Here is a 22,927-nt window from a genome sequence, read left to right as displayed (position 1 = left end):
TGTTTGTGTCGAGAGATTTTTGGGAGTGAAATGTTCTTCAGTGAATGCATTTAATTTAAATTTCTGTATCCCTTTTGGTATAACTAAGCAACTAAAAGTCAGAACTTATATGCTTTCTTTTGCTATGGTGTCAATATCCCCCACTAAATACTGTTAAATACTTCATGTGTTAATATACACAGGTGTTGACGTTTATAAAATAGTACAATACAATACTGGTGTAAAAACATTAGAAAGTATTTAGGCATTACAGAAAAAAGAGGGATTTTTCACCCCAAACGTGACCAGTAGAGGGCACTCACAGACCTACATAAACATTACCTCAATGTAGAGCTCTGCGCGAGACTGTTTTTTAAATCCTACTCCCGCTGAATTTCTGACCATTACCGCCCGCTCCTGTTATCTATCTGTCACTCTCGCCCGTTCCCGCAATATTTCTGTCCAATCCCGCCCGCACCCGCATATCCATTGACGGATATACTGTATGATGAAATAAGTTTATATGCATTAAATATCTTAATTCAATGGAACAAGAACTAAATAAAGAAAACAAATTCAACAAAAATCTCTCAACTTTGAATCGCAAATGTAAACTGAGCCCAAAAACTAATCAGATGTGCAAATATCTGCAGTTATTTAAAAAAAACAATCCATACAACAAATGTTTAAATATCACATTATTATAAACAAACAAGAGCAGCTTAAAAACAGAAAAGAACCCTGAACCTTATTTCAAAGAACTACATTTAAACTAGCTGAACATCACAATCTAATACAATGGCTCAGAACAAACAGGAATATATAACACAAAATAAATGACATCATTTGCATTCTCCATCCTGCCAAAAATCTTGGGACCCGATGTCTATTTTCAGCCGCCCGGTCCCGTCCGCGGAACCTTAAAACCGCCCGCTCCCGCGAGATTTCCGTTGGGTCCCGCGGGATCCCAGTCCCAATGCTGGGCTCTATCTCAGAGTTATACACCGTATCTCAGTTTGGAGTGCAACAGGAGAAATAGCTTCAGAATGAGCAGCATAGATATGTGACCTGTAAAAACTGAAATTAAGTGTGCGGGCGTTTGAAATAACAGGTGTGGCTTAGAATGTGTGTTTTATTAGTTACAAGTCTTAAACAATGGAATGCTGTTTATGGTGTACTCTAGACTTGAGCTATGTGTTGTGTTGACTGTAACCCACCCTTGACCCAGATCAGGGATGGATGGATGGATGGATGGACATCTTATATTATATGACTGTATAGTGTATGTGTCATATGATTTAAGATATAAATTCTCACTCTATAAGTAGGCCGGGTTATGACTAAATAAACAAGGGATTTACATGATTTTGCTCAAGTTCTGAAAACGTTATAAAAATATAAATTATTAACATGCTAAAAACAATGGCCGCTCTTGTTATGGGTCTACAGCTTTTCAATCTTAAATATTATGAGAACAGGCATGCAAAACTCAGGGGAGGAGACGCAAGCACATAGGTCGACATTTGGGTAAGACTACTGGGAAATGACACATACCTGTACCTCTTACCGACGAAACCGCCTAAACTGGTTAAATAAAACTGCCAATTAACATATAAGATCTACCTGCTAATCAAGAAATTCGCGTTTATTAAAGGTGCTGTAGCCTACTAGAGACAAGCAGCGCACACACAAGGAAAGCCGACAACTTTCACCACGGTAAAACACTGTATTCAGGACTTACACCACAAAGGGACAAAACTTACCAAAATCAACAAATACACATATTAAAGCATGTGTGTTTTCATGGTAAACCGAATTCGAAAGTATAAGGCAGAAAATATGTCAATTATTATTAAAGCCTCATTATGTCGCCTCGAACTCATCTGGCGTCACGCAAGAAAATCTCACGGCAAATCTATATTATTCCATTATAAACCTATAATGAGCCACATCCAAAGCGTTGAAGTAGTTAGCAAACCCTCCAGACTATCTACAAGGTAATAAACTCGTACATACATTTAGGCTAAATGTGTTGCAGACGAATTGAAAACTCACTCCGTGGTAACTTTATTATGCTTTAATCTTATTATGCTTTCATTTAGGCTACTATTCCTCATCAAATAGAGAAGGAAGGAAATAAATAATGAGCGCATAGCTGTCAGGTAGTGTACCTCCCTTTACGAAATACTCTGAAGGCGGGAGCATAGCTAATGAGTTGCCCAGAAACGAAACCCAGGCAGATTCTGATTCTGCTCTCTTTCCGTTTTCTTGAGTGAGAGCCCTTCACGTGTTTTCTACATACACTGTCCAGCTCCGTCACTCCACCGGGAGAACCTGAAGGTAGGTCTACGTTTAATCAATGCCTCAATCGATGTCTTCTAAAGATGTTTTTGATTTTTTTTACAATTATTATTTCATTGTTATTCCGAAGGGCAATTAAATTTGATTTTTCATACAGAATGCAAATTCTTAGCAGCAACATTTATTATTAACGGTATAACTCGATCTAATATAAGATGTATCATGAATTGCTGTTGCTCACCATGAATTAATGATAAGGTCACTGCGGCTTTATGTGATTCCACTTAAACTAGGTTATCAGTAACGGTTAACAATTACTTCATACATTAATTGATATGATACAGCTGATTGTGCATGAAGAACGCATGTGAAAATGACGTCGTCTCGAAACAGAAGCACCTCTTAAGGCAAGCAGCATGGTTAACACCTTAAAGGAACACTATAAGGAGTCAGTGCGATCCCTTTATTGATCTGATCAACTCCCTGCGTTCACGGTGCAGGATTTGCCTCTGCCAGTTATTGTTTTATTGCACTCTAAATAGTAATAATTATCTCAAACTAAATACATTTGTTAACTTTACTTAAGCTTAAGTTTTTGCCATTCTTAATAGATTTTTTTCTAGTTTCCGTTACACAGTTCACTCATTATTTTAGAGCAAGGCTATTTTAATCATGGTCCTCAAGGCCCGAGAACTGCTGATTTTCCATCCTTCCTTTACCTGTGAGTCAGGTGTCAAAATCAGTGATTATTAAACTATCTACTTGGGAGAACTGAAAACAAGGCTGGGATGTGGAATAGAGGGCCGGATTTGAATGAGGGGGGTTTGGCGTAAAGTTCACCTTAAATAATCATGTATAGGGGGGTTTCAACAGTATTATGCAATTGTCTCACACCTAAATGTTAGTGCATTGTCAGTGATGGTCAAGGGCTTAACTTTGAGATTGAACACTGGGAGGTCCCCATCCATTCATCATGACAATATGATGATTTTTAAAAATTTTTTTGGGAGGGGGGGGCCGTTGTATCGGCAGGTTCTAATTAGTGGAGTGGGGGGGTTACAACCCCCTATCCTCCCATAATTTATGCCCATGGTCATAGTAATGAGTGTGAACACCAGCAAGTAGGTCTCTATTGTCACATCAGTCATATTCAGTACATTGCCTACAGTGACACAAAATAATGCTATATAAAATGTCATTAAAAAGCCATGTAAATGAAATAAAAGAAAAAAAAAAGATTTATAGATATAGTTGAATGTGAACCATGCACACAAAGCAAAATGGTTGTGAGCTTCTCCATTGTCATTCGGGGATAACAGCAATTGTCTGGTTTTTCAAACATTGTGGGTAACACAAACAAATTAAAGCAAATAAAAGTCTGGAGGTCTAATTTCTTTATTTCTGACTGTGTTCAAGAATTGCGGAGGAAAAAGTATGGAGGAAACATCTCTTTGTATTCAGGATTAAATAAATATCATGCTTATTATTAATAATTTATTACTAATATACTGTTTATCATTATCTTATTTTCATTATGTAATGGCAACGTTAACCAATCACATTGCTCTGTGCTGTAATTTTAACACTATTGCTGTGCCTGTCATTACAACAAATCCGGTTTGATTACATGTAGGCCTTAGTGAATGTGTTGCTGAACAATATATTTTATCCTTGTATGTGCGACAGAACGCCCAACCCTTAGGAATGTGACAGAAGTGCGCAGGTGGTATACACAAGGTACTGCACACCAAACCGGAAACTAAGCACCAACAGGGCAGTTGACAGCCTTCGCTTGGTGTGGATGGTAGTGTGACGTGACTGTCCACCTTCTGCAAGACACCGGAAGGCTTTACCACACAGCCTTAACTGGCTTTTAAGCTAATCAAGTCATAATATTATAAGTGAAACAAAAAGAGCGTTACAGTGGGAACGGCCAGAAGACGTTTCACTGACCAGCTGCTGTGCCGTCATCCACCTCAGTACAGGTGAGATGCCAGTCGCCTAGATTGTGCAGGACATGTCAGTTTACTGTATTATGGGGCAGGACAGAGAGTGACACTGCTGAGTCAGGAGTAATAACCTTGAAGGTCATGTTTCCCAATAACAAGTTACATTGGAGTACTTCACTTGCATTTAGATTGATTCCATTGATTTTTAACCTAAAAACATTTGTTATAAATACAGTGGACCTGTAAGCAGTGTATTTTTTCCATGATCTTCATGGTTCCATGAGAATTTAAGTGTGACGGTCGCTCGGCGGGCAGGAAGGCAGCGAAGCCGTGGAGTCAGGAATGGAGTTTTATTCCAGACAGGGCAGAGTACAGCACATCAAACGACATTAATGACAGACCTGGGGAGTACGGACTTGGACGCGGACTAAATACACCAGACAAGCTGAAATAACAGGGTACAGCTGGGCACAATCGGGGAAACACACGTGGATGATCAGGGGGCGTGGCTTACACACGAGGACTGGACGTTCCGGTCATGACATTATGTCCTTATCATGTATGCTTAAGCTGCCCTCGGTCTTTCACAGTCACTAGGTTGTGTGAGCTAAATGGTCTTTTCCCTTTATCCTTCTGCAAAGTGAAAGGCAAAGTGTTTGTGACACTGAAATGTTATATATTACAGTGAATGACCATCTGGAGTGGGTGTTAAACTGATTCATATTTATTATTTTTTTAGGACATGGAATGTTATACAGTGAGATTTATAATAAATAAACAGAACATACGCAAAATATCCCTGGATAAAAAACCAGACACACTTGAGGAACTGAAGATAATACTCAGAGACAAATTCAATCTGGAACATGATTTCAATTTAATGTATGAAGATCCAGAGTTCAATAATGCGCTCTGCAACCTGGACGACATAGCAGCTTTACCAGCACGAAGAGCTACATTGAAGCTCATTTCATTATTGCCCATGACATCTAGCCCTCCTTCCTCCACTCCTAGCTTGTCTGATGATACAGAGATTCTGTCTTCACCCACTCCAACCAGACGAGAGAAATGGCCGGAGTTTTTTGACGTCCCCAACTTTTCTGTGGATGTGGAATGCAGATTGAGACAGGCAAACCTTGCCTTCACAAGAGACAAGATATACGCCAATATAACAAGGGACATGAAGCACAGAATACTGGAAAAGCTTGCTGAACAGATGTACAAATTTGATGCCTACCCAGATGACGAGCGAATCCATTCCGTGGCATTAGCACTTATAAGCAAACACCCCTGCCTCACTGAACCAGGCTCACCAAATGGATGCTCTGGCTGGAAAAACAGCTTAAAATTCAAAATGGGGAACTACCGCACTAAAATGAGAAGGGCAGGGTGTGTAGACGTTTGTATAAATGGAGGCAAACAACGTGTTCCAGGAATGCTATCAAAATGCCTCAAGAGGCCAAAGAGGTTTGAGGTGAATTATTTACCGGGTCTCCCAGATGGGCAGAATGAAGAGAGCCTGGAGGTTGAGAGGAAGGCCCTGGCTGAAGAAATGAGAAAAAAGATCTGCAGTGCAACTGCCATTGCATCAAAGATGGAGCAGACCTTCCCAGTGCGTAGACGGGAGATTGTGGAGACTGGATCCCCAGTGCAGACAGTGATGGAGAGGTGGCCAGCTCTTTTCACAGAAAAACAAGTAAGCATGGGATGTTTATAAACCTGTTCATTGTCATTTCTCTGTGAGTTGTACAGTACATTCATGGTGTTTTATGTCCTCATTTTTGTAGGTGTATGCGGAATTTAACAGGATAGCCACCACAAACCTGCGGACTGACTTTTTTGATGCCTTGGACCGATACACACCACGCCTCATCACAATCTTGAAGTCTAAGAGAGGAAATGTTGGGCAGACATTGACTGAGTTACTGAAACAAATTAATGTTGGGGTTAGTCAATTTTACTTTTGTTTTATGTTTTATTTAAAGGGAAAGTTTACCTAAACAGCCCTGAACATTCAAACTAAAAATTGTCGTCATGTTTACTTTCCAGGGCTATAATGTAAATATTGCTATTTCTTGATCTTAAATTGTCCTTATTCCTTAGAAGCCAGATGTTACAGCAATGAGGTCCCTTGTTCTGAAAGGCCTCCCTGTTCTACTTGGTGATGATCCCGATGACTTTTACAAGACCTGCTTTGTAAGTTCTGATGTAATTAAAGCCCTGCTTAAGAGTAAGTTTGCAGTTGTGAATTTATAGTTACCATGAAAATTATCAATATTGGGGAAAAAGAGGAAAAACTAGTTTTCCTAGGCAAAGAAATTCAGGTTAAAACATGACACTAAAGTACAGACCATTAGTGTTTATTTCAGTTTAAGCTTTTTATCAGTTTTTATCACGACCATGATGGGAGAAGGATGATGTTTCAGGTCCAGAAAGTAAAAATCCAGACCAAGATTTTGTTTCAACCAACCAGTTGAGTAAGCTGCTCTGACTCCTTATACTCAACTGGTTGGTTGAAGCAAAATCTTGGTCTGGATTTTTACCTTCTGGACCTGGAATGTCCACCTCTGTTACACAGAAAGCATTAGATAAAACAAAATCAGCACTCAAGTAACAGCAGGCGAGTTTACTCGTTTAGTTTCAAGCTCTGGTGACTGACGTCACATCGGAATCCCCTGACAATCGTATTTCTGAACAAAGCATGGCAACCTACTGTAGGGTGTTCTATGACTTCCGTGTCACACACAGGATAATCACAACAACCTTTGTGGTTTATATTTACTGCGGATGGAAACAGGAACTGCTTGATGAATGTGACATAATGGCCGCCAAACAGCATAGAGATATTGGCAGCACCTGAGTCGTGGGTAAGGTTGTCGACAGTGTCTGCAGTGAGGCAAACATTGATTGGTCATTGGCCAAATGAAAAAGTGCACAGGAAGACTCTCCATACTCAGATATATTAGTTAGCAATAGGTACTGTGTAGTTACATCAGTGAAACCCAGAGACAAAAAGGGAAAGACAAACTTGCACTGTTCTCGCCATGGTACTTAAACTGGAAACAGTCTACTTTCACTAGATGTTTACCTGTTTGGAGGGTGTGAGGGTGAAGCTATGCAATTGTGATGCATAAGGCAGCGAGAAGTATGAATGGCAAAAGAGACAGCTGTGTTTGCAGTAGGATTAAACAAGCCCGTAGACCTACAATTCCCACTCAGTCAGGTGTTATGTCATACTCTCTTTAAATCAGTACAATGTAGCTGGTAACAAGGAATGAGGCGGGGTGTGACACAAAAAGTATACTTTTGTTTACATCAGAATGGTGGCCATCATGGCTGGATCACATGTTTACCGTGTCCAGTGTGAAACATAATATTATATTGGTGGTTTTCTCTAGGATTCAGAGAATGAAGAGGCCTTCGGACAGATGTCTGTCGGGTTGCTAACTTCAGTCAGAGAAGATGCACCTCGATGCTCCCCTAATCTGCTCCACCTTGATGCGCTCTCGATGGCAATCGTCATCGAGGGAAGGATCGTAATGAGTGATCTCCTCAACCTTCCACAAGCACTTTGTCTCCTGTTTGGGTTGTTGTATTCTTTGCACTTAGAGTATCCCAAGTCCATGAAAAATACTTTCAGCTTCATTCAAAAAGTAATGCTTGGCTTGGGAGAGAACAAGCTTTCACCGAAACTGCAAACACTAAAAAATCTCTTGTTGAGTTAGATTTTCATGATGTTATGGCTACCTGATTTACAAATGTAACAAAAACCATGATTCTATTTTCATTGTGGTGTACCAGGGAGGTACAAGTAGTTCTGTAATTCAAAATGTGTCATTAATGGTTTGTTTAAATGGTTTCAAACTATGTGCAATGTCTGACTATGCATTTTGCTATATCTTGTTCTTTTTTTTGATACCACGAGGGACTATATGATGTTGCAGGCTTATTTTCATGTGACGGCAATGTGACAAAAGTAAGCAAAGGACAGATTTTATTTGGTGCATAGACAAAACTGAAATTGTATAAATAATTTCAGGAAAGTGGAAATTCAAAGTCCATTATATTGCTCATCTTTATTTAAATTTTGTCTTTTTCTTTTATATTGGGTCCCATGCTGTTGGCTGCAAACTGCTATGGGGAAAATAAACTGAGTTTTATGCAACAGCCTCACTGTTTTGATGCTTGGTTTCAGCTGAAATGTTTTAGGAATATGAAATCTGTTTAGTATGTAGCACTGAAATGAGAAAAGTTTACTTGGTTTACACTGTTTTACCAAGTATTTCTGATTTCCAGTTTGAGTGACTTAAACTAGAAAGTCTGAGTAATAGTTATTACTACTTATTACCAGGGGGGAGCGGTAAGTGCCGTAACCCTCTAGCCCAAACACAGTGTGGCATATGCAGAAGTAAATCAAGATAATAAAGCAGCATTTTGTGTATGAAAAGCATTTTCATAACACAACAACATATAACAACAAACCACACTTTCCAACAACAACCGAAAGGTAACTTAGCTTACTGGTCTGAAATAAACGTCAATAATATTTATGCTTAACGTTAAACACTGTTTATATTCATATAGTGAAGTATGTCACTTAATTCTTTAGATTATATACAGAACATTCTACAGAATATTCAAAAATTGTAATAGAAAAGTTCAATGTCAAAATATTAGATTATATAACTGTAATTGTTCGACTACAGTTTAGGCCCCATGGAAACTATATTTTTCTGTGCATATATAAGTCACAATGCAATGGTGCACATATGGGATCATTTCCTGATTAGTAATGTCCCGGAAATGTTAGTTATTTTTCTCGTACCTGTAAGCTGCACACAGGTATTCACGTCAGTGTCATTCAGTACATAACGCATTATATATTTATTAATCCATTAGTTTTACTTACCAGCGTTTGGAATAATCATATTGGACCAAAATCAAACTCTACATCAATTACACCGCAAAACCAATCATATGATTGTTAGTTTATTGAGAAGCCGTTATCGAGTACGACCTGAGTGGATAATATAACAGATAACCTGTAAACTTCTTATCAGGGATACATCCGTGGTACAAGGGCCAAAAGTACAAATACAATATTCATAACCACTTTACAAATATAAATAAATAGTACAAAAACACACTCGCTAGAAAAGTACCATACGCCACACAAAAGACAGACTGTTCTGACGAGTTGAGGTACCTACCGAGACGTGCAATCGAGCCTTTCTGCGCATGTGCAGTCCTTCCGTTTTGGGATTAGGGTTGGGTTTTAGGGGTTAGGGTAAGGGTTTTAGGGTTTTATGGGTTTTAGGGTTTTATGGGTGTTAGGGTAAGGGTTTTATGGTTTTATGGGTGTTAGGGTAAGGGTTTTAGAGTTTTATGGGTGTTAGGGTAAGGGTTAGGACTATCGATTAGCACTGTATCATCTATGAGTAGTGTAGCGTAGCAATGTAAAAATCACTTGCCATTAATAGTTCAACTGGCATTACTTTACGGTTCAGATGGAGTGAAAATCATGGAGGGATTATATTTTTACCAATTTGATAGCCCCAGGCTCATGGCCACCAGTAGGAAGCATAGCAAGTTATTGTAATGTATATCTAACGCTAGTAGTTTTAAATTTATAGCAATTATATTTTAAACAATTTTGTGCACGTTTAAAATTTATATTTATTTTTTAGTACATATACCGAATGTTCATTATATGGTTAACAAGCGCCACCCGGTGGGTCATATTGGGAACTTCATTATAGTGTTTTTCAAACACGATTGTTTCGTAATATTTTTTTAATTTAAAAATGTCGCAAATAAAAAAATTCGCTATAACAGGAGATGGTTAGTTCAGAATCGTATATTGTTCTCATAGAAAACCCCTTAAAGCAGGAACATTTTCCTGGTAATCCAATATCGAAACTAAATGAGTTGTCTCCAGCCTACGGAGAAACGAAACCTTCGTGATTCCTCTCACTTTCGGTTTTGAGACCGTGAGCTCTATATCTTTCCAGCAGACATTCTGGTTCCCTCAGTTCTTCTCTGTCACACGACATGGAACCGGCAGAACTTGAAGGTACGTAGGCATATGTTCATTCAACGCATTCCATGGATGATACTACGATATTTTTTATGACGAATGACATTCTTATTTACGCAGAATAGCATATATATTTTTTATTAACTACCTAAATATTAAACAAAATATGGCACAAATGTGTTACATAGAAATCGCTGCCCATTAAACGTTTTATTTAAGTAATTTCCACAGTTGGTTGTAAATTATAACCGTGTATGAATCTTAAGTTGTTTAGTAATTCTCCTAAGCATCTCCTAAGCCACACTGTATAACTAATATTCTAAGTACGCAGTATGAGGAAAGCAGTGAAGATGCACAGCTCTAATCGACTCCCTGCACTCACTGGGCGTGAGAATTTGATTGCAGGGGACCAGCGCTTTGGGAAGAGCTCTATGCTGGGAGTTTGAGTCAGTGTTGTAATGAGTGACACCTTTATATCTATTTTACACAGAATCCCAGTCGCTCCATTCTGCTTTGTCAGATGACCTGGAGCTGAGCGAACTTGAAGGTAGGCTATGTTTATTTAACACATCCCAGAGGTTAACATGGCGTTTTTAACAATGAGGAACATTTAAATGGTATTTTTATTATTGCGTAATACAAAATACAAACTACCCACCAAAATACAAACTACCCATCTAAGTAATAACCAAAATACAGTCTGCTACATAGAAATTGGTGTCTTTTTAAAATTTTAATTAATGATCTAATTCCCACAGTTGATTGTACAGAATGGGGGCAGCATGGTGGTGCAGTGGTTAGCACTGTTGCCTCACTCCTCTGGGACCCGGGTTCAAGTCTCCGCGTGGGTCACATGTCTGCGGAGTTTGCATGTTCTCCCTATGTCGTCGTGGGGTTTCCTCTGGGTACTCCGGTTTTCCCCCCACAGTCCAAAGACATGCTGAGGCTAATTGCCCGTAGGTGTGCATGTGTGAGTGAATGGTGTGTGAGTGTGCCCTGCAATGGGCTGGCCCCCCTTCCTGGGTTGTTCCCTGCCTCGTGCCCATTGCTTCTGGGATAGGCTCCGGACCCCCCGCGACCCAGTAGGATAAGCGGTTTGGAAAATGGATGGATGTATTGTACAGAATAACAGTTTATAAAATTTACGTTATTTAGAAACAGCAGCATCTCCTAAGCCATGCGGCCTGACTAACATCCTAAACGAGCAATATGAGGAGAAAGTACGTCCCTGTATCGACCTGATCGACTCTCTGCGCTCACTGGGCGTGGAGCAGGATTTGGCTCTGCCAGCTATTGCCGTTATCGGGGACCAGAGCTCGGGGAAGAGCTCTGTGCTGGAGGCTCTGTCTGGAGTGGCGCTGCCAAGGGGGAGCGGTAAGTGCCGTAACCCACAAGTCCCGATGGAATCTGTCTTTCTCACTCATGTGGGAAATCAGTGCAGTGTGGCATGTGCAGAAGTAAACTGAGATAGCACAGCAGCATGTTGTGTATGAAGAACATTTTTATGACACAAACCTCACGATCCAACAACAACCGAAAGGTAACTTAACTTAGCTTACTGATCTGAAAATATATTCCCCCTCCACATCTGGGAGGGTGGCGCCCGAGCGCCCCCTGTGGGCCATCCGCCACTGCTGCAGTTGTTCTGCTGTTTGGACAGATAGAGACATATGGAATCATTTCCTGATTAGTACTGTGCTGGAAATATTACTTGTTTTTCTGGTACCTGTGAGCTGCAGACGGCTTTAACTTCCCCTTAAATATTTGCGTCACTGTCAGCCGAAGGCTCAACAACTGTGTTGTTCACTCACGTAAAGAATGTCAAAAATGATCACTAACCAGGTGAGATTGAAATTATGAATTTCCTGTTATAAATTTGTGAATCTGTTTTCATAGGAGGGTTACTTTGCTTATGTTACTATTTTGATGTTGAAAAAACTTAATGCACATCTCCAGTTCTTGGAAAAAAGGGGAATCTGCATACTTGTTGAAGAGACATAAAATGACCTTTATTTGTCAGGAATTGTGACACGATGTCCTCTGGAACTGAAGATGAAGAAAATAAAAGCAGCGGATAAATGGTATGGTAAAATAAAGTACGGATTAGAGGAAAAGGAAATTGAGGATCCCTCTGAAGTGGAGTTGTTCATTCGAAAAGGTAAGGTACCTCTTTACGCATCTTCACAATTCCAATTGAAGATCTTAAATTACACAAAAATAAAGATATCTTAAATTCCATTTTGGAAATATTATTCCAATTATAATTTTGGCTATTGAAATTACAATTAAACTATCAACCAGACTAGTCAAAACGTAGTTTCAGATGTCAAGAATGTGTTGTAATTTCAGTGTCACATTGGTGGTTCTGAGTAGGATTGCTAGGTTGGGATTTTTGCACCACGTTATACATGTAGGGCTGTTTTAAAACATTCCAGGCAAGTGAAATGCTTGTCATTTTTATGTCCATGCCAGAGGGATAGCCGAGGATGCAATGGACCGTAGTTGATCTATGATCTGTGCAAACCTCCTTCCCCACAACAGACTGGCACGTGTGTAAAACAGGGATTAATGGCAAAGTTGAAGCACACTAGTGTGCGTTTTTCTCACAATGGGAAAATTTATGTCTAGTGCATGGGGCGATTTTAGATTTACGGTGGGAATGCAATAAAAAACACTGTGGGGATTCAATGGCAGTAAAACCCTGGCAATTGTACTGGCTGCCATTTTCCTCTTCCTCTAGTCAAAAAGTTTTTTTACAAGACTACATAGCAAGACAGCAAAAGATAATGGTTGATGTCCTCTACGGACTTCTGTATGATACAGAGTCGGAGTGAAAAGGAATACAGACAAAGCAACTGTGTTCACATGAATGGGCCATGTTACAAGCAACTGCCCCCCCCCCCTCCCCCATTTTTTTTTGGTGATCTATAAAATAATCCAGTCTGTGACTCAAAAACAGTGATACAATCTGACCCATGTCAGACCAAGGTAAACGCCTAAATATTTTTGAGCAACTGTTAATAGAACAAACTTTTCATTCACCACAGACGCCTTGATTAAGAGTTCTTTCAAATTCATGGCACTTTTGTGCAAAATTCTATAAAATGACAACTGACATATTAAAATTCCACCTACCTAGTTTTGGATCAGTCACATCATGCACAACAGATTATACTAGTTTGAACTGTAACTCAGATCTCTTAAATAATCATTTTGACTAGTCAAAATATAAGTAGATATATCAAATTATCGTTCTGTATCCATGACGATATCTTGAATTGTTGTTTCACCTAGTCACAGTCACGTCCTGGTGCGGTGTACCAAATGGGGAAACAAGGGGGAATACAGGGTTTAATGGAGACTGTGAGCAGGGACATCGAACAGGCAAAGACATGCAGCATAACACCGTAAGACTTCAATGACGGATCTAGGGAGACAGATTGAACGCGGACGAATATACACAGGACAAATCGAAATAACAGGCAACAGCTGGCCACAGTTGGGAATTCACATGAGGTAACAGGCGTGGCACACAGGAGGATCGTACGCGCAGGTCATTACAGTCACATTGTGACTGAAGATATCTTGAATTATTATTCTTAGTGTTCATACTGAAATTATGACTATCCATAATACATTTACAGATATCCAAAATGAAATTTTGGATAGTTTAAGGGAATCCTTTTAACGTTAAAAGGACTTTACCATGAAATATCTGAGGTGTGGAAATACTTCAAAGTTAACAATGAAATCCAAAACACAGCGGACTGCAAACTGTGCTGTACTAATTTATCAAGAGGAGGTACAAAGTCAAGTTCACACAACACTGTTAATCAAATTATACATCTAAAAACAAAACATAAGAAAGATTGACGAAATTCCCACCAGCATCAACACTCTAACATCCAAATGTGCAACAACGACTAGTATGAAGAGAGAAAATGCAATGAAAATAAGAGAAGCTCTTACCCAGTATCGAGTTTTACTTTCACTTGTTTTCACTTTTTCAGTAAAAGAAATTAAAATAAAGTGTCCTGCTTGGTAATGTGATGAGGGAGATTTCAATATCATTGTTTATTTCAATATATTTAAGTTCAAATATTGCATATTATTTTTAGACATCGCACATCCCAGACTGGTATCTATATTAGTGAGTACCAGAAGGCGAGTATCTGTACTCATACTTACTCGGAAGAAAATGCTATCAGTGTATCTCTTCATATTATATTGCATATAAATGATTACTCAGTTATTAATGTAATTGATAGTGATAGCACTATCTGAAACCCAGAGTGACAGTTCATCTTTTCCTATGTCATCTTTCACCATTACAATTTGTAAACATTATATATAAATTTATCACTGGATTATGAGATTGATAGTTTGTTTAATTTTCAAGTTCAGTGATTTTTAGTAGGCTAATTTGGTAGTTAGTTTGTTATTTAAGCTGTGTGTGTGTTCACGATGAGTTAAGGCTTTGAATCAACAATGCAGAATTTGCATATAAGTACCTACTCTACTAACAAAACAAAAACTGGCCATTTTTGGTCATACTGGCAACTGTCCACACTGTGCTCTCCGATTTAAAAAACAACCCCCCTCTGCAGCCCCACGACCCAGCACAGGATAAACTGGTGTAGATATTGGATGGGTGGACGATTATATAATCATTATATTTTCCGGTTGATTAGTGTTCATGATACCTACTCAGAATTGGTGTTTGCTTTCTCTTTTTTAACATCTTTATTGAACAGCCCAAGATCAGATTGCAGGTGTTGGTGTGGGTATCTCTCAAGAACTAATAAGTCTGGAGATCTCTTCCCCTGATGTTCCTGACCTCACGCTCATCGACTTGCCAGGAATTGCCCGAGTTGCTGTGAAGGGTCAACCTGAGAACATTGGGGAACAAGTGAGGTCTCCCCTTGTCTAAGAATTCTAAAGTATCTTTTTAATGCCACATTGAGTGTAAAAGTTTTGAACGAATCAAAGTCAGTGTGTCTTATGTCTTCAGTGTAAGCATTGTACTGATGTGTGTGATGTTGCTTTAGATCAAGAACCTGATAAAGAAGTTCATCACAAAGCAGGAGACAATTAATCTGGTTGTGGTGCCATGCAATGTTGACATAGCAACAACCGAAGCCTTAAAAATGGCACAAGAAGTGGACCCTCATGGTGAACGGACTCTAGGTATGCTAAGCATTTGTGTCTACAATGGCTAATTCAGCTTTTATAGAACTTGCCTTGTCCACCACTTCACCAATTTCTATGTCTTAAATGTTGGCAGGCAGATAGCAAGACCAAATGACAGGGTTATCCGCCGAATACCATGCAATGTTTTCCGACTGCAACAAATTTAGTTACTTATCTGTACAATGACTACTGCAGCTTTTTCTCAATCTTACCTCGTGCCGTACTTGACAATTTGTATTTCTCCAATTTGGACAGGTATCCTGACAAAGCCAGATCTGGTGGACAAAGGCACAGAAGAGACAGTTGTGCAAATCATCCTCAATGAGGTCATTCACCTTGCAAAGGGCTACATGATTGTCAAGTGCAGGGGACAGAAGGATATTATAGACAGGGTGTCACTTACTGAAGCACTTGACAAAGAAAAAGCTTTTTTTGAAGGACACAGCCACTTCGGGTAATATTGTCTTTTTAATATTTTGATAGATTTTTTTTTTAACGAAAAACATTCCAAATAAGTGTCTTATGATACTTTGTGATACTTTCTATAGCGTCCTCTTTAAAGAAGGCTATGCCAGCATTCCACATCTGGCTGAGAAGCTGACTCTAGAGCTTGTGCAGCACATTGAGGTAAAGATTCAGCATCACCTGGGCAAAGACACCTTGCAATACACTGATTGCACTGATATATCTATTAGTCTTTAAGGTTCTAAGTAGACATTTGAGGAGCACTTTTCACATCCCACTGCAAGAGCCCCCAATGTATGAACATATCATATCATCATAATTTTTTTTCAGAAATCCCTGCCCCAACTAGATGACCAGATTGAGAGAAAAATAGCTGAAATTCAGACAGAGCTTGAGAAGTATGGAAAAGGACCTCCGAGAGATGCTGCAGGAAGGAAGGTCTTTCTGATTGACGTGAGTAACAAATTATATGAAGAGATTCTCAGGTCTACAGTCTCAACCTTAAGCAAAGTTGTGTTTTGGAGCAATCTCATTTCATCTCAGTTTTTAAAAAGTTGTTTATTTTTAACTGCTTTTACAACTTCGGTAAATGGTATTAAAATCGCATCTTGGTTTTTGAGTGTGTTTAATTAGTGATACAATCTGCAAAAACATCATGAATCAGCAAATATCAACACTTATTGCACCATTGACCCCACATTACAAACAAACAGAAATTGACCGAATTCACACGAGACATTATCAACTTGAGCACCGGAGAAGATCTGAAGAATGGAAAGAAGTTTAACCTGCTATCTACACTGAGAGTAGAGTTTGGAAAGTGGAAGAAACACCTTGACCAATCTGGGATAAAATGTGAGTATGGAATGCACTTATTCCGAGATACTTATACAATTGCTAGACGTTTACCTGAAAGGGCCAACTGAATATGCAACACTAATTCATCTTTTGGCCTGGGAAATTTTATTGTGTTTATGTGTTGTGTTAATTTAAAGTCATACCGCAGTATTATTTCTTTGATCGCGTTAACGCATGCCATATATTGTTACACAAAAGGGAGAATAGTATCAGCATGGATTTTAAGAGGAACCTGTAATATTCCTTCCAGGTTGTAAGTAACGTGAGAGTTCATCATTATGTTGCACAAAATTCCAGAATTCAGTCCTGTAATCGAAACGTTCATTAGCTTCTCTTTGGGATGCTGATGTTAACTGATTTCTTTTGTTTAAAAAAAATGTCAAACCCAGGCATACATAGGGTAAAAATATCAATATTTAAGGTTATAACGTGAAAGTACACCATTGAAACAGGATAGCTGACAGGTTCAGTTTTCAGTCAGTGTTCATTTTTTGTGTAGATCAACTAACATTAGCTTAACTTTTTAAGTTAATTAAAACTATGCCTTGTTGTTGCTCCGATTTGGTGGTGTTTAAACCATTTTCACTGAATAGGTAGCCAAAAATCAGCAACACAAAACTAGATGAAGTGTTTTTAAATTTGTAAACTTTATTGCATGTAACCCACAATAAACAATTCATTTGTAGGATAAGAAGCATATTTTTGCTCAGTTTTTTTCTCATTTCAGTAACATTTGCCCTGGATTTGATGAAATACATTTGTTTATTACAAAAATAAATGGTGACATAAAACCGATTATCTACCCCAGAAGCAAAATCGTCAGTGGAGACAGTTAAGCTGAGTCTGTCTTCCAAGTAATTTAAAAAATTAGAGAAAATTAAAGTTATGGTAATAAATATATAACCCATCTACTTCCCTTTGTGTTAACTCTACATTAATTTGGGGGTTCAATGTATAAATATTTATTTATATTTTTCAGATTTTATTCCAGTTAAATGTTTTCTTACTTAAGATCATATGAGCTAATGTATTCATTTTGATAACCTCACAGAAGGGTTCAAGCAATGCTGCTGTTAAGTGTTCGTCAGCAAAGTTGCTGCTAAATTTTCGTCAGCAATGGTGTTAAGCTTTTGTCCTGTTTCAATGGAAATAAAAATCTCCTCCTTTGCTCAGGTGTGGTCACATGACATCCTATGTATCAAGTTCAAGTGTCGATAACATGAATGTTATCCTTAGCATTGATAGTGAGCAAATATAAATTTCGTGACATTGACTATAATGGTGTCTATGATTAGTAAATTAATACATTTGTTATTCGTACCTACAGTCAATACCAAGATTGAAAAAGAAATGAAAGAGTATGACACTATTTATCGGGGCAGAGAACTTCCTGGCTTTGTCAACTACAAGACATTTGAGATGCTAATGAAGGAGCAGATCAGCCAGCTGGAGGAACCTGCTGTAAAGAAGCTTAAAGAAATTTCAGGTGAAAATCAAGAGAAACAGACTCAGAATAAGACTTCGTATTCTATAAAACGTCTGTAGCCACAGTATATTTCATGAAAATGATATTTGTTTTGTGTTACAGATATAGTGAGGAGAGCATTTGTAGAACTTTCTCAACAGAGCTTCACTGGATACCCGAACCTCCTCAAAATTGCCAAGGTATAATTGTATCTAGTTCTCATCCCTTTGTAATACAAAGAATATTAGTACGCTGAATGACTGAATCATGAAATACAGCATTTCTGTCTTGTTCTACAACATTATGGCATAATAAAACATGCTTGTTTTTTTATTTGCAGACTAAAATCGAAGCGATAAAGCAGAGCCAAGCAGCCACAACGGAGTCCATGGTGAGGACTCAGTTTAAAATGGAGATGATAGTGTACACCCAGGACACCACTTACGGTCACAGCTTACAGGAGGAGAAGGGGGAAGAGGAGAAGAAGGAGAATGCTCGTCAGGGTAAAGCTCCCATTTACAGGCAAGATGCTGAGACCACACTATATGAGATGGTGAGGCATCTCAAATCATACTATCGTGTAAGTACCTTCCTCGAAAGCATTACAGATGGTTGCTGTCTTCTTATAACGTGAAATTTTTGTCAGACATAACCAGCACAACAAAATCAATATGTCAGGCTAACCAGTCAGACTCAAGTACATTCCCATAACATTGGCACACCTCTGGACCTCTGTCCACATACTTTTTACACACTTCTACACACAAACAAGTACTTCTGTACTTGATATATAATATTTAATTATATTTGAGAACCCGGGCTCCCATAAATTTATGAGTGTCTTCCTGTGTGTAGATTTATGGACATATTTACGAATACTCCTATGCATGTGTACGCAGAAACCTTTAGCAGTACAGAAGCATAACTGAAGCAATCCGATCGGCATATGGGATACATGCACTTAATTATCAACCTTGCTAGACAAATAGAGCGATCTAGTTACATTCACATTAAGAATGTGCAAGCAGGTCTTGCTAATGACAAGGAATCATTCCAAAGTCATAACATCCATGCTCAATATTTGCTTTACGAGATAACTGACATGTTTGTAACAATTCATTTTCGGCAACATTCATTTGATGGGGTACGACACATATTACTAGTTGCAGCCAGTTAAACGCAAGTAAAAGTACTTTCCCTATTTCTGATAGGCCGACCTCATCCAGGGGCGATGGAGCTGCACTGTCAGTGTTACCATCCGGAATGATTCCTGTTAGGGTTGTTCTGCCTGTAATAGCAGCTCTGTTACCATCCTGCGGTGACTGTAATATGGTCCTTGGACTGTCCCCCTGTAGCATGGTCATGAGATCTGTGGCCTGCAGTTTTTTGCGGGGGTCATTTTCAGACCGAGCCACCTCTTCCTCACCTCTGCCGCCGTTCATATGACAGGTGACGTAGCATTACCTACGTCTGTCACCTGTCTCCATGTTAGGTCCTACTCTTTCTTTGACAGGCCACTGGCATAGTACCAGTGTTTCTCCTACCATTATATTAGGGGGACGTCCCGACCCCCTTGAAGGTCAAGTTAATTTAATTTTATTTTATTTTCTATATAGCGCCAGATCACAACAGATGTCATTTAAGGTTACCTTTCCTATAGAACAGGTCTATTTATTATCCTTTTATTAAGCAAAGTAAATAGTCTTATGTTATTTATCTTATTTACACAACAGCTTGTCATTTTTGTCTGTACACGGTCGCGCGTTTACAGTTCTCCTCTGCTCTCTGTATCACGCGAGTTTTGCCCCCATTCGCGCGCACAGACACGTATGCACACACACACACACACACACACACACACACACAGGTAAGCGCGTTCCTATCGGCGGACAGAGAGCACGCATCAGAAAATATGTCCGTCAAACACCTGAAAAGCAGACAAAAATATCTGTGTTTTTTAAAGCCCAGAAAGATACACTGCAGCGACAAAAGCTGCACTCTGTGGATAATTGTAATAAAAAGAAATGTTCTGATGTTTAGTTTAGATGTTTTCATTAAAGGAAACACATGAGAGAGTAGAGGCATACCGCTTTCGTCAAAATGACAGGTCGGGTCAAAGGTCATGAAGATCAAAGGATTGGGATCAAAAGGTCATTGTCGGCGGGGGCCATGTGACATCACAAATATTGTTCATGGTTATTAATAATTTTTCCAGATATTATGTGTGGGGATATGAAATTAGTTATGGTTGGTTTATATTTATCCGTTTTATTCAATTTGATTTTATTCAATTGTGTGCTTATGGATAGGACTGTGATTGTGTCTGAAATGCTATGAGGGTGTTGGCTCAAAATGATCGAGTGTGACCATACACTGGGGTCGGCCACCGCATTTCTGTTGAATTAGGACTAAATTTCATTAAGTGTGACACATGGTGCAGCTCAGTTACCGGTGTTAACTGTGGAAGAAAATTTCTCAAAGTCCGATGTTTAAGTGTTTGACAAACTTTATTATCCAATGAGCTCAAAGGGAACAGACACTCGGCAATCATGCGTCTCGTGTTCTGCTCCCCGAACAACAAGTGCATACATCTCTTATAGCCAAAAATGCAGTCATCTGTAGACACCTGGCACTTCTGCTTATTGAGACTTGCTTATCAGCACAGAACAGGGCAACCTGAACGGAATTTTCCTTTGCAGTTTCATACTGAGTCGAGGTAAATTTATCCACTTACCCAATTACTTTTATCTCACTTCCAGGTCATGCTGACCCGGGCCTTGCTGAGCAAGCTTTATTATGGCAAACGTTAGTTACTTCATAGAAAATAGAAATTCCTTTACTTACAGTAAGCAAGCATTAGTACACTGATTCAAGTCAGACTGATTCAAGTGAGGTTATATTGCTTCAATCATTATAGGTAAATCAACAGCACCATTATAAGTTCTATCATTAATTACTGATTAGATATGTATATATATTTGCATAATCATAAATTTCTATCACATAACTTAACATGGCGTCCTCAGTAAGCATCTCAAATCAGGCACCCGGATGCTATAAGCATAGACCTCGGGGTCACCTTGTAGGAAAGCCAACATTTACTGAAAAGCCATCTTCATTAAAAAATAACTAAGCCTTTATTCTTTAAAGTCTCTAATGTGTTTTAATGTGACAGCTAAATGCAGTTTACTAGCTCCTACTGTTATAAATTGGGTATGAGTACCTGTTGAACCAATAAAAATAATAGTAACTAATTCTATTGCATGACCTTCCTTCCAGATCGCCAGTCAGCGCCTGGCTGACCAGATCCCACTAGTCATACGCTACCAGATCCTGCAGGAGGCAGCCTTGCAGCTACAGCGGGAGATGATACAGCTACTGCAGGAGAAGGACAACGAGGATCACCTGCTGAAGGAGGAATATGACATCGGCACCAAGAGGAATAACTTGGTCTCCAGGCTCAATCGCCTGCTACAGGCACAGAGCCGTGTGCTGACATTTTAGCCCAGAGGCCAGGCTATGATCATGATACATTACATTGTGCATTTAGGAGATTTACTTCTGGAAGCTCAAATACCATGTAATGTTAGATTATCGTAATCTGAGTAGTGTAGGTACGTAGGCTCACCTGAGTTTTTGTAACACTAGCACAGCGATGTAGGACAAATGATATATTTATTACATGTGTCATTTTACTTGTGATTTTTGGGAAGGGAATGTTCTTCAGTGCGTGCATTTAATTTGATTTACATTTCTGTATCCTTTTTGGTATTAATACAAGAACTTGCATATTTGTATTTGTTCTTTATTCTTCCCCTATTCTAATGTACTTTTTAATGTAATATACATTGATGGAGTTGTATGTAAAAACATATACACCGGAGTATAAACTTGTTAAAACTATTTAGGCATTACAGAAGAAAAAGCGATTCTTTTCCCAAAATGACCAGTACAGGACACTCACAGGACCACATTAGAAAAGCAGCATAGTTATGCATGGTACCTCAATGCAGCATCCAACAGGAGAAATAATGTCGTGGTTTTTTCTCCTTCCCTGCCAAATCAGAAGTCAGAGGTCCGCTTGTGCAGTATCCAGAATTCAGTCTGTATTGCAACAATGACGTTACAATCAAGGCTGGACACGTAAAAGTGTGTCCAGTACTGTTTTACACCAAGTTCTTATCATTCTCATTCTCTTCTTATCTCGTCACTTAAGCATCAACATTCTTTCATCCATTCACAATCATTGTTTTTTCCCTTAATCCACACCCCTAGGTGATAAGTTTGTCCATCATTTCTTTTACCGTTTGGTCTCTCGGCTGAACATAATGGTGGCACGAGCAGCTCCACTTGGTTTTTTAAAAATGCTCATTCGTGAACTTCTGGTGAACTCAGGTGAATCCCTTCCTTCAGTAGTAAACCTTGGCAGTTTCAGCCTTTTACACATTGTCTAACTAAAAGGTTGATAATATATTTGTCCTTTAACATAGTGATAAAATATACGCTAATAAAAGTGAATATTCATAGATTCAGGACTAACATAAAGTAGCTAACAAAATCTCAGACTAACAAAAGGTGCAAATACGTACTCAGTTGATTACATTATAATGTTTATATTGTAATGATTACATCATGGATATTTGGCATACTTTTTAATAATATCATAATACTTGTATTCTACGT

The 22,927-nt window shown here is 38.8% G+C and overlaps 2 protein-coding genes across 8 annotated transcripts; both read left to right on the top strand.

Annotated features, from left to right (window-relative positions):
• Positions 1-2: 2 nt before the first annotated feature.
• On the top strand, positions 3-8,398 carry LOC125710059 (uncharacterized). Of its 7 annotated transcripts, none has more exons than XR_007382906.1 (7): positions 3-2,319; positions 3,967-4,265; positions 4,969-5,925; positions 6,017-6,175; positions 6,333-6,425; positions 6,978-7,096; positions 7,628-8,398. XR_007382906.1 is itself a non-coding variant. In XM_048979241.1 (7 exons), the coding sequence occupies exons 3-6, from the start codon at positions 4,972-4,974 to the stop codon at positions 7,087-7,089; spliced, it is 1,269 nt and encodes a 422-aa protein (XP_048835198.1). In that variant the 5' UTR covers positions 3-2,319; positions 3,967-4,265; positions 4,969-4,971; the 3' UTR covers positions 7,090-7,096; positions 7,628-8,398. The 7 variants fall into 7 exon arrangements, 6 of the variants coding, with proteins under 6 accessions (XP_048835198.1, XP_048835196.1, XP_048835194.1 ...); XM_048979241.1 differs by having other exon boundaries at positions 7,027-7,096; XM_048979239.1 differs by lacking the exon at positions 6,978-7,096 and having other exon boundaries at positions 3,967-4,017.
• Positions 8,399-10,078: 1,680 nt separating this feature from the next.
• LOC125710056 (interferon-induced GTP-binding protein Mx3-like) lies at positions 10,079-22,037 on the top strand. The gene is made up of 14 exons (XM_048979231.1): positions 10,079-10,302; positions 10,757-10,813; positions 11,422-11,640; positions 12,287-12,424; positions 15,021-15,175; positions 15,315-15,453; positions 15,712-15,910; positions 16,005-16,083; positions 16,252-16,374; positions 16,635-16,776; positions 18,107-18,265; positions 18,368-18,444; positions 18,585-18,824; positions 21,524-22,037. Exons 1-14 carry the CDS (start codon positions 10,281-10,283, stop codon positions 21,746-21,748), a joined length of 1,974 nt encoding a protein of 657 aa, XP_048835188.1. The 5' UTR covers positions 10,079-10,280; the 3' UTR covers positions 21,749-22,037.
• The last annotated feature ends 890 nt before the right edge of the window (positions 22,038-22,927 follow it).

This window comes from Brienomyrus brachyistius, chromosome 16 (assembly GCF_023856365.1).
Source record: "Brienomyrus brachyistius isolate T26 chromosome 16, BBRACH_0.4, whole genome shotgun sequence".
Taxonomy (NCBI): domain Eukaryota; kingdom Metazoa; phylum Chordata; class Actinopteri; order Osteoglossiformes; family Mormyridae; genus Brienomyrus; species Brienomyrus brachyistius.
Note: the sequence above shows the minus strand (reverse complement) of the source record. Positions and strands in the feature narration are given on the sequence as shown.